The 12,904-nt window shown below is 43.6% G+C and overlaps 1 protein-coding gene across 1 annotated transcript in view; it reads left to right on the top strand.

Moving 5' to 3' along the window:
- RpLP0-like (ribosomal protein LP0-like) overlaps positions 1 to 12,201 on the top strand; it is an 86,031-nt gene extending 73,830 nt beyond the window's left edge. The window contains exons 6-7 of the mRNA XM_050177792.2: positions 8,107 to 8,183; positions 11,862 to 12,201. Of these exons, the coding sequence (XP_050033749.1) occupies positions 8,107 to 8,183; positions 11,862 to 12,176 (392 nt within the window). The 3' untranslated portion in view covers positions 12,177 to 12,201. The remainder of the gene's footprint in view (positions 1 to 8,106; positions 8,184 to 11,861) is intronic.
- Positions 12,202 to 12,904: the final 703 nt, after the last annotated feature.

The following is a 12,904-nucleotide window of genomic DNA, read 5'->3' as shown; positions in this document are numbered from 1 at the left end:
CAAATCTTGAACTTTTTTTTGCCAAGGATATGCAGCCTTGTGATATAGTCAGTGGCAGCAGATTCGCTAAAGTAGCTCAAGAGCTCATTCACATTCGTGCTCGTCATGGCAATATCTATATCCAAGATATTCTTCCCAACCTTAGCACACATTTGTGAAGACATGTAATGCAACTAGCCAAGCAGGTTTGTAAGATTATAATGCTGGAAGTTGCGGCAGCCATTAACGAACACCACTGGTATGTGGACGGATGACTTCAGAAAAATTGCGTACACAACCACTACAGCACAATATATTGACATCGATTGGTGCTTGCACTTTCATGTTCTTTTCACATAAAGCTTTCCAAATGATCGCAAAACTGGGGAGACCATCCGAAAAGAGTTACAGTGGTGTTTCGCTAAAATCGGCATTAGGAGTGTTGCTTTGCATGGAGTGACTTCTACTACCAACTAGGTTGTGAATATAATGATTGTGCTGCAGCCCTACAGTAGGCTGACCTGTTGAACCTGTTTGCTCATTACAGTCCTACGCAACACATTTTGCAAACAGTTCATTACAACTGAAGCCCCATCGATCTCCAACACCTTACAGAACATCATATCTGTCGTTAAATTCCTAAAGTAAAGCGTTGAGCCAGCCAACTCAACAAAAGCATATTGCAGAAGGTAGCAACAACATGGAATACGAAATTCTATGATAAAGTCAGTATTTTGTCAGCTCGATGAAATTGAAATGTCGCTTGAATAAAGAATACTTGCTATTGCAAATAATGCGGATTGAGACACCTTCGAAGTCCTCATTGCACTTCTCTGGTCATTTTCTGTACGAGAGCATTAGAAGAAGAAAACCAACGTTGCATTTAGTTCTCCTGCATTTCGCTAGGCTTCAAAAAGATCTTCATACATATCCCCAGTCTTTATCAAAAGCTGTAGAAAAAACAAAGATCCAAGAATGTGCACTGCACTGTACTGCACTGTAATGTGCACTGTACTAAAACAAAAGTAAGTCCCAGCCTTGAGCACAAGATAGCTACACTTCTATGCCCTCCGTTTCGGCATTTTTGAATGCTCACCACTGATGAAGTACATGTGCACATAAGGCAGCTTATTTCTTGGCTTTCTGATTTTGCGCAGAAATTGCTTCAGAACAACATGCCATGGAAAAGCAATGTTTAAAACTGTATACTGAGTGACAAGACCATTTCCATCATGCAAGATCAGCTTCATGAATATTTGTCAATGAAATCATCACCTTGCTCTGTATCTGACCTACTAAAGTTTTGGGAAACCAAGCAGTCAAAGAACCCAAAGCTTGCTCTACTTGCCAAGATCTTGGAAATCCTGGCTACCAGTGCTAGCAGCGAGCGGAACTTCAATTCAGCAGGATTTGTAATGCAGGAGCACCATATTTGTTTCCAGATCATTGGACAACTTGCTGTTTTTACATAACTTGTCATAAGTGCTGAATATTTAGTTATGTTTTATTTCAATGTGTTCATTAAAATGTCATTTAATATGGGAGAAAATATTTTGTTCCTGCAACAAAGCCCTGGTAATGTCGGGCCAAGGCAGGCCCGGTTATTTACACTGGTTATTTACACTGGGCCAGGTCGGGCAGGCTCGTTGTTCTTCAATGTCAGGCTCCGACAGGCTCCGACAGGCTTTCGACGCAAAAGGCAGGCCCAATCCTGGCTCGGAAATGCAGCTCGTGCACAGCATTAGTAAGAGCCCATTTCCAATGAGCCTTGCCTTCAAATTATTTATGGCTAGGATTCCCAACTGTCATGTGACGCTCTCTCCTAGTCTTTCCTTCCTCCATGGTTCCAATGTCCGTGTGACCTCCAAGATCAGCTTGTTGTGCCACCCAATCTTGGAGGCCATAGTATTGGCGTAGCATTACCTTTCTGTGCCACTAGAGGGTGTTAACACCTTATCAATGATCAAATCTCTGTTTTTGCTTCTGTGGGGGATGCTGCTTAACCATGATGTCTAAATAAGTTCAACCAGTAATGATTACGTTGACTGGTGCATAACACTAAACATGGGAGGTGGCAAAAGATTTCAAGAACTTGGAAGAAGGAGCAGGCAGTGCTTCAAGGGGGGGGGGGGGGGGCTAATTGTTGTTTTCCTGCTGCTTGTACAGGGGTAATGTTTTGCTCAGCCGTATGTAGAAGCGTTGCCTTCCGACATGGCGGAAAGGAACAAAATCAGACGCCCTGTTGTAGCATCTTTAAGTTGGAAGTGCAGCAAGCGCCTTGGCATCCCCAATCAGCTTGCCGAAGCAGATGGGTGCGAGCCTCGAACTTGCATTGTGACGAGCCTCCGTATATGTGTGCTGCTGATGCACGTTCGAGCGAAGCCTACGAAACTTTTGTAACAGTTTTAATGAAACAAATGCACCCCTGTGTTTTTCCATGGCACGTTAAAATCTTGTTTTCTGGACGCCGAGAGTAGCAAGAGCTTAATGAGTGCGGTTACTATGGAAATGAGGATGTTTGAACCACCAGTCTCATTGCTTCTTTGCAAAAAATAGCATGTGACTTCTGCCACACTATCGCCAACAGAGCCAGGATGGCCAAGGCCTCTCCTAAGCTTTCCTTCTTCCATGCCTCCTGACTATGCAGAGTTATTTATTCACCATGTCCAAAAGGCATGAAAGGTTCTCTTAATGTCCTCTCATTGGCTGTTTCTAGCAGTATTGCCCTGCATTGGGAAGCTGTGAAGTATGCATTGCCAGCAAGCAGGGTTATCCCCACAATGGTCAGGGGAGGGGAAAGCTGTTCACTGCTGCAATTTGCTGTCCACCATTTCAGTTAACCACCCTCCCTGCAAGTGGTGACTCAGCAATTTGAATGGTCGATTTGGTCAAAACGTCCAATTATATTTATATTTTTTCCCCAATCCTCAGGTGTGCACTTTATCTCGTGGGGAAACATTGGGAAGAAATGTGAAGAAGTTAAAAGAATTGCACCTTTCTAGTGTGCTGGCAATAAAAACTTAGCAGAATATCGGGCTTGGGCAGATGCCATTGTGCCCCAAATTATGTGGCTTTCCGCTGACACATTGCCAACATTTCTTTACCGTCATAAAGAGGAAAGGTCAGAGCTCCACATAGCCACACCACATTCCGCCATGCAAAAATAAAAGCAAAAGAAGTGAGCAGAAGCATGAAAAGCAAGCATTGCGATTTGTTACTGCTGCTATGTGCACACAAGAAATGCTCGTTTCAGCTGATGCCGATTTGATTCACTTGCACTTGATTATAGAACATATGTGCAGTTAGAGGACCCAAGAAAAAGTAAAAAAGTGTATATACAGCATTGTAAGACAATAAAAACTGACTGAAAGTTTATTCTGAATTTCATTTTCAAGAAAGCAGAGGGCAAGTACAGAAAAAACCCCTCCTCTGCAATGTTTTCGGTGGCATCTTACTTTTGTTCCACTGCACAGATCCCAACAGCTTCTGGTTTTTATGATTACTCTACTTTTCAGTGCTTTATTGTAGCGGTGACAACTTCCCATTATGACTTCTTTATCAACACAATCGATTTTCATTAATTGGGCCCTGCCAGGACTGTAAATATTGGTCGAATTAAACAGGAGAAGGCAGAAGAAACAAAAAGCACACTGCTGATTCATTTGGCATTATTTGCCCCTACTATAACACATCCCCAAATCGAATGCACACCCACTTTTATGGATTCGAAGTCGAAAAGTAATGTAAGAACTACATTAGCGCTTCTAATCAAAGCCATATCAAACGCGCACTGGTGACTTAAATGGTGAGATCCTGGTGTTATTAAATGCGCACTCAAAGAACAGTACACCGCAGTACAATGAGCGGTTTTCTTTTTTTTTTTTTTACTATGTTTTATTCTGTCATCAGAATGCAGCCACCGCGACTAGGTTTCTAGCGTGCAACATGTGCTCAGCTGTGCAACGCCATAGCCACCGTGGCTGGTTCCTTCCACTTACAGCCAGGCAGAGCTAAAGCAGAGCCACTGGCATCAACGATTCGTCGTTGCCTCTCACTAAAATGACTACATTGGAGATTGCCACACGAAGGGGAGGAAAAAAATCACGGATCAGCCCAAAACTCTTCAAAGCGAAGCAGAGCACACGCTTTTGCGTTGCTTGGTTGGCTGCGCCGTACCACCCACCCGACTGCAGAGCCACCATGATGAACACCCGGGACCTGTAATCATTTTCGGCTTCACAGGAATGCACAGTGTGCTCATGCGTTTGATCCCACGACCCCCATCTAGTTCACTGTATTGTTGCAAATGCTATGAACATGGGCTTGGTATTGGTATCGTATTCGATGGCGCTGCCCAAGCAATAGGCCACAAATAGGTGTTTTCAACTAGAGCCGACGTGTGTTCGATGTATTGACTGTATCCTAAATGCACCACCAAGACAATGCTGCCGCTCTTGGAGTCACCACTGCAGTCACCATTGTGGTCAGGCACATGCATAATGACCGGTCAAGTTTTAATTATCTGGCGAAGGCTAATTTCATGATGGAAGTAGCGAAAGTTTGGTCCCGTAGCAATGTATGGACACCGACCATAGGGTCGTAATCAATTAAACGGAAAAATCAAATTAGTGGGAGTTTACTGTATTTACGGCGGCACAACAAAGCACTATGCAGCTTCTTATATGTCCTCACATGCAGCAACTTTTGCATCTCTGTCTTAGCATGCCTTACTGTGTGACACTCGTTATGCATTTTACTTTTAGGGGGATACAACTCACTTTATTGTAACATGTCTTTCCACTGCCCAAGGCTTTATCTCTGCATACTTCCTGCTTTGTGCGAAAACTAAGCTCTCCGCATTGACACCATCTGCATTTCTTACTTTATCACGACATAGGCAGTTTTTCTCAAGGTCTCCTGCAGACTTCCGTTTTGTGGAAACTATGTCATTGCCCGCCATGGTTCAACAGAAGACAGTGCAGCACAAGTATATCGTCGTGGCATATACGTATGGCCATCTGTACTAGCCCTGCAGATCTGCCATTTTCCAGCTGTGTTCTCTGCAGAACGACGCAACAAAACATAAGATGCTATCTAAATATCCTCACTGTAACAAATGTGTGCTTTCAAGCACATCATTATTTTAGTGAAACCAAACTGTTTTTTCTACCATTTAAAAATGAACAGCTTTCTTTGGTTCTTTCGCCTGTTCTCATACTCGATGGCGCGCATTCGTAGCCTAACGCCAACCAGCTGTTGAAGTACATGTGCTGTTGTTCGAGAGCTTTGTGATCAGGTTAGGTGCTGGGTCTGTTCGATTTGCCTGCACCACTGTGAACCAGTTCACGGTGATTCACGAGCAATTCAGAAATTGTGTAACTCGATTCCTCAGGTGGAGACACAGTGCAGGCATTATGTCAGACTGATGTGCACAGAGTGTGTAAGTTTGAGAGGTCCTGAACTGCAGCTATGGTCGGCTTCTGGGGCGTAAATACACACCACACTTGCGTAGACACATCAGACGTGCGTAAGCGGGGTTTTAATGGTGCTTGCGCCCATGTGCTGTGTCATCTTCTGCGTCGTCTGCTGTGCCGCTGCTTCGCACGTGTACGCCTGTACTAAGTCGGCACCAACAGTGGAGTGGGTGCAGCAAAATCATGAACCAGCCCTGCACCTTTCATGCACCTTTTGAAACGAACGTCGCGTTTAGCGGTCGCCATTGCTGCACCTCTGAAACTAATGGAACGGTCCTATTTCCACCCAAATCCGCAGCACGGCAGCGGAGCAAATGAGAGCGATCCAGCACGAAGCGAGTTGACCCGAAATGACCAGTAGAAAAGGGCGAACCCGCTCTAGAGGTCGACCAGTGAAAAACGCCATTAGACTCAATACAGCAGTGCAGGTTCTAAACCTACAGTGCTTAAACCTGCACTTTAACCTGCAAAATGAACTCCTGAAAAACATACTGAATTTCAAAAATTTTTTTACGTAGTCATAATTTTTTGTCACTCTGATTCTCAAAATATATTACTTGAATTACTTGATAGGTTTCTGGTTAGAACTAAAAGAAATTCAGAAGAGACACTTGAGACTGCTTACATGTGGGGATGTGAAAGCATTATACTATTTGTAGACCTTGGAAAGTCATGAATGTGTTCATTTTATACACTCATGACATGTAACCACCTTCTCCCCACCGGCTGAGCCGTCACGTACCCAATGAGGCACGCATTAGGCCACACACTGAGTCGGCCAGAACCGTGGAGCCACCATGGAGCTGCCGTGGTGTCGGGGGAGTGTGCTTGTCTCGCACCCCAGAGACCCCGGTTAATTTCCCACCCAGACCGAAATGTACATTTTCTTTTTAAAGCCATTAATTTACTTTGTTTACAGGAGCCTTATGAAATGTGACATAATTCAGGCATTTTAGGGCGTAGCTCTTAGGCAGCTGTTCCCGAGTTTGACGGCGGCGGCATCCCTTGGCATAACCGACAGAACTAGCACAGCAAAGGATGAGACAGCGAATGGGGAGCACAGTGAGGAATGAAAGACGGCAATAACAAAGAGAGCACGAGGAGGAAAGCAGAGGAGTAGGGTGCTCTGAAACCATGAGGTGGAGGAGGATGTGGCGAAAGCGTGAGAAGAAATGCGTAGTGCCGCGCAAGACTGGCTCTGCGGCGACTTCCGCTACGAGATGGTGCCAGAGTGGCGCGTCGTCGTCTGTTCACCGATAGAATGCTGCGAGCGCATCCACCGATACCACAAATTGAAACAAAGCACTGCATGAGCAGAGCTCTGTCTGCGGTGGCAACTGTGAATCGCGCCTATATTCTGCCTCTCGCAATCTCCCAGTTGGCGAGGCAGTCGCGCCACACTTGGCTCCATTTGCAATATGTCACACAAGACAGGTTAGGTTGTCCAAGCCAGCCAATAAATCACGAAATAAAAACGCATATAGAGCCGCGCTCAAATTTTGTGTTAGGGACTATCGTAATCGTAAGTGAATTTCTTTTACATGCTTTTACTCTTTGTGCCCTCGGCCATTTTTTGGTACCATCTTTCGGTCGCGCCGACTCCGACAGATTTTCGTGCGATGGGGCACATATTGCTTCCGCATTAAAATTTTAAACAGTTGGTCTTGAGGGCAGCTTTCCATCAAAGCCAACCGTAACTCATCTTTGGCTGTGGCCACAGCTTAATGGGCTGAACGAGTGATTGGCAATAATGGTACAGCCTCCCATGCAGTGGATTGAAAAATATCTCTCAGGCAACGTGCTCTGGCTTATATGTCATAATCCACTGATGACCAGGTGCACGCATCGTCTGCTCAAGTGTTTTTAAAGTCCACTAATAGGAAAATTAGACAACTACCAGTCCCGCAGGTTTGCCAAGGTTGCCTGAATAAGCTACTTATTTATAACCAATTTATCCAAAGTGAAATTTTGTTGCAGTTGGCCTTAACCCTTGAACTCCTGTGACAAATTTAAAAAAAGAAGCGTATAGATTTGTAAATCTTCTTTTATACCTGCATATCTTGTGCCAAAGTAGCAAAAGTCATTGTGTATATTGTCAAAATTACAAGAAACTGCACATAAACGCATGTGCAATAATTGTGGGAAGTTTGCGTGTTAACTCGTCATCGGCAACTAGGAGGCATGAGTGCCGATGATTTGCCTTGCCATTGGCAAGTTAAGAGGTTAAGGGTCACATGATGCAGCTGGTTGGCAGACTCAAATAACCTTACTATATAAGCTAACGTATTAGGAAATTTTTGAATATTCAAAGTAATCAGATACTGAATGTTTCAATCAGGTTCTTCAAATCAAAGCAAAGTTTTTCAATTTGCACCCAAGATTTCATATATTTACATGCCCCCACATCACATTCTTTTATTTGTGTTTTGCACACATAATACTCAGCATGGTCCTCTTATAAACTGCATTTCCAGAAGCCCCTTTTATCAGTACGTGCCTACATCATACGGACAATAACATTACATACGGACACTTGCACTGACTAAACTTTGTTGAACCATTATATCACAGTGCCTTCTCTTATGAATGTTGCAATTGTCCTGACATGATCTATTCAGTGTCGCAATGACATCTTTGCCTTTTCTCGTGGCAGGTGTGGTGACATTGGTGAAGGACCATGAAGTGTGCAAGGAAGGCGAGGTGCTGAAGCCGGAACAGGCTAGCATACTGGTAAGCTTCTCAACTGGCCAGCATTGTTGTGTGAATGCCATTTAAATCAGTCAATATTGTCAGCTACTATACTCACCAACTCTGTGAAGTGCAGTGGATACTGCTTGTGAGAACAAACCAGAGCTGGAAACTAAATGTCAAGTTTTTATTTCCAGCTACAAACATTGGAGGTCCCACAGGTGAAAAACAGTCATAGAGCACTTGAAAGTGCCTGAGAGCCCACAAAGAGGAAGCGGCTTCCTAATGGGGACAAGGCAACATACTACAGTCGAACCCAGCTATATTGAACTTGCAAAAAACGCCTATCAGTTCGGTATAGGGCATAATTCTATATAAGCCTGCTAAAGAATTGGACGTCATAGAAGCACATACCATTTATGAAATCACTTTATTGATGAAACTAGCTTAGTTTCGCATGAAATAGTCCTGCATTTTCTTCTGCTTGGGCAACTTCACTGCCTGCGACGCACGCACTTCTCTACATTGTCCAAAGAGTCGGAGCAGCTGAGTAACCTTCAGCATTTGCGCAGAAGCACTGGACTAGTGCAAGTGCACCAATCATCTCGGAGGATGTGGGCAAAGGACCATCGTTGCTTTCATCTCGGGTCCATTGCATTACGTTCCGATGGGGGCAGAATGCAAAAGCACTCGTGCACCATCCATTGGATGCATGTTAAACAATCCCGAGTGGTCAAAATTAAGTTGGAGCCCCCACTACAGCATGCCTCATAATCCGATCATGGTTATGGCACGTAAAACCCGAGAATTTGTTATTATTTTTTTTTTCTGGACACATTGTAGTCGCCGCTTCTCTGTTACCGTGCCTCGGAGATTTGTGTATGCATGTGCTATGTGTTTGTACTATAAATGTGTATTTGACTGAAAAGTACTTTGAACCACAGAAGTCTTAAAAAGGCTAAACTTTATTGCAACTTCCCCACTCAGCTTAAATGTGAACAGTGTGAAGCATTATGGGGACGTATCCACTGTGAGCTCAGCATTCTGGGGTTTTATGTGCAAAAACCACAATTTGATTATGAGGCGGTGACGCTGAATTAATTTTGACTGCCAGGGAATCTTTAACATGCTCCCAATGGACGGGATATAGGTGTTGTTGCATTTCGCCCCCATCGAAATGCGGCCGAGATTTTATCCCCCGACTTCATGCTTAGCAGTGCAACATCATAGCCGCTAAGCCACCGCCACAATTGGAGTTCAGATTCGTAGGCGACATTATTGGCTGAAGAAAAATCTTGTTATTTTTTCAATCTACAGTTGAACCCACTTATAATTATTTTTCTGTTATAACAACCATATTTCAGTGCATTCTCTTTCTTTCTGAACCTGCAGATTAAAATTACATTCAGACATATTGAAACTTTCAAATGCACCATGCTGTTACAATGAAAGCTTCACAGTCTGGTGCACGCAATGTTTTGAGGCTTATAAGTGTACCCCACTTCAGCTCATCCGTAAAGTGAGTGAGTGCCATGTATGGATTTCGGAAGCCGTGAGGAAGGTCTCTCGTTCTCGAGGCATGTCTCCAGGGTGGGCCAGTACAGCATACGACAGGCGTTGCCTCATGGATTGCACTAGAGTGTGTGGCATTACCATATTGTAGGTCACGAAAGCAACAGCCTCATTTTTCGCATGGTTCCCTGTGTGGTAGCAGGTGTACTGCACTTCTGGACAATTTGTGCCAACAGCCACTCAAGTGTTGCTTTCGTTGCACGCCTGTCAGTGTAAATACGCGCAACACGCAGCTGCCATGCAAAGTTGCAAAGAGTAGGCAGTTACATTGTTGCCAATTGCTGGTAAGTTACAGCCCTTCGCAGTGACATTCTGCTTATCGAACTTGGCACTCTTCAGGTGACGCGATCTAGAAAATGTAACTCTACAGCTCTCTGCACACTCATGACCCACTTATAATAAAATATATTGCAAGGTCTCGAAGAAAAAATGGGAGCGAAATGGCAGGTGATCAGGGGAAACAGGATGTCGTGTTGAAAGAGCTTTGACACCTCCTGTCCTTCTTTAGATCAACATTTTTCATGGAAATTTGCAGCCAAATGTGGGAAAGTACTGGAAACAAAAGTGAAGATACTAAAAGTTCTATTTTTGGGCCACGGTGGTGTCAAATCAAACTGCTGATGCCAACTTCAGTGTTAATTTTTGGATGCTTTGAAAGGCGGGTTCACATATAATGAACTACTGATATAATAATGAGCACTTCTCGTTGAACTAATTCAGTTCATCGTGAACAAATTTAGCTGTATGCTGTTATTGTATGTCACCTGCTGTTGTTTCAAAAAAGCTAATGTTTCCACTAGCTTAAGCTATTGACACAAGACTTGTTGTGCAAGCTTTCATAATAATCAAGCATAAATAAGGCTATCCAGTTTAATCCAAATATACCAGATGCATAGTGTTCCATGAGATGTAACTGTGGCTTACATAGCAACATCAGTAAAAGCTCTTCAAAGCTCAGATGTGCTGTGCAGGAAAGAGAGGGCACCAAAAGTGTTAAGAATGATAAGCACGGAACATTGAGGAATTTGGCAGTGCCAGCCTCCTTCATTTTAATGTGTTGCCCTACTAACAAAGGGACTGAGCAGAAAAAGCAATAACTCATTCTCCCTGCAGCTGATTGCAGCGGTACCAACTTTGTGCCTACTAGCCACTATGCTAAAATCAGTTCCAACATTTGCAAGTTCGAAATGGCGTACAGCACAGGTGACGGACAGAAGTGTGTGATACAAACAGGACAGATGTGCAAACTGTTTACATATTATTTGTAATCGTGCAGTATTGTAGGAAAGGTGACACGCAAGCACAACGTAAGTTGCGCAGCTGGCCGGCAAGAAAGGACAGTGAACACAAAAAATTCTATTGAATGCGGCGTCCTTTCTACATATCTGCCCTTGTTTTGTGCTAACTTCATTTTGTCAATATAATCTGGATGTTTAACACCTGCTAAATCGTATCCCCCCCCCCCCCCCCCGCCACCTCATGTACAGTTGAGTGAAAAAGTTGAGACCACGGCATCAGCAAAAAAAAAAAAAAAAATTAACGTCTTCTAGTACAGCCGTGCAACGTAAAATTGTATTACTGCACGATACTGGTCAAACAGACGCACGCAGGCAGTGCTTCTTTATTTCAGCCTTTATTTCCTGGCTTCAAAGAAAAAAAAGCATTTTAGCAGGACCTCTGGTCCTGAAACATTTGCACTCAAGTGTACATGGCGGCACCTTTTGAATGTATTCTCACTGCATTTTCTTGCCAGCCATCCAACCAACTTGTACGCATTAAAAACAGTTTACACCCAGAACACTAACTTGCCTTTGCTTTCATTTCCTATTTCAAGAACTCTGCAGCCGCTACTTTCCTGTCAAGAATCCTATGTCACACTGATAACATGCCTGCCATGTGCACCCTGGAAGTACGGGGAGCACAGTGTTATGTAGCGTTGTGCTTTTATGTCATCTGTCTCGCGTACTTTACGACTCCGAAGAAAAATTAGCTGATGGTCAGCATATCTGTCCCATTCATGTCGTTTGTTCCATTGTCTACACTGTTTACCATATTGAGCATAAACCAGCAAGCCCACCTTCAAAGCTTTGTATGTTCATTCATGAGAAAAATGAACTTATTTGCCTTTTCTTTTATCCCTGTGTGCAGAAACTGCTCGGCATCAAGATGGCCACTTTCAAGATCACTATGGAGTTCCTTTGGAATTCAGATGGTACTTGCGAGGTGCTCTGCGAGAGTACCAATGAGTTTGCCAAAAAGAAGAGGTCACTGCGAGGCAAGAAGCGGCAGAAGCTTGGAGCAGATGACAGCGAAGGTGCCGATAATGGCAGCGAAGAAGAGGAGGAAGACTTGGACAGCGCTGGTGAAGAGAGCGACGAAAGCGATGGTTCCTCAAACAGCACAGAAGATGTGGTCCAGCAGAGGCCAAAGAAAGTTGCAGTTAGGTCAAAGAGACAGAAATAAACTATAATTTTAGACATCTGGCAAAGATTGCGGATTTCTCTCTTTATCACTTTGGCAGGCAGCAAAAAAAAAAAAAAGTACAGGTGAATCAAACTAACGTTTTCTGCAAAGTTTTTCATCTACCCCCTCCTGCACGGTTATCTGGATGTGTTGGCACACCATTAGAACAGAAAACTTAGTACAATGCACACAGAGGTAAAAGAATGAGCAGGGACATCCACTGTGTTAACTTGCAACAAATTTGTCTCAAAACTTGCATCTGTTCCTACCAGGCAAAGCACTTTCAAATACATTTTTAAATACCTGCATTATCGGCATTTCTATAACATAGCACAACAATCTCAATGTTTTCATTAGGCAAACTACTTAGGCACCTAGTTAGATCTATGTAAACAAGGATACTCATGATCCCATCTTACTGTACTGTGGACCTAGAGTGTGCCGTTCCACAATTGCACAGTAACCACAAAAATCAAATTGACTTGTTTCTTAGAACAAGAAGCCGAGAATATGGGTACTGTTATGCAAGAATGAAATGCAACAACTTGGCACCCAGCTATGGTATGACCACACATCTCACACTCGAGTTATCAGGCATAAGATCTGTCTTTAATTTTTTCCTTTTCATATATTATTTAGTTTCCTATCATAGCCTGTCAGCATTGGTTTCTCTGCCAGGCCAAGAACGAAAACTTTCTAGGAAAAGGCACAAGTAGTCTACACAACTA

Source organism: Dermacentor andersoni, chromosome 4 (assembly GCF_023375885.2).
Source record: "Dermacentor andersoni chromosome 4, qqDerAnde1_hic_scaffold, whole genome shotgun sequence".
Taxonomy (NCBI): Eukaryota; Metazoa; Arthropoda; class Arachnida; order Ixodida; family Ixodidae; genus Dermacentor; species Dermacentor andersoni.
The sequence above is the reverse complement of the archived record's forward strand: the minus strand, read 5'-3'. Positions and strand labels throughout refer to the sequence as shown.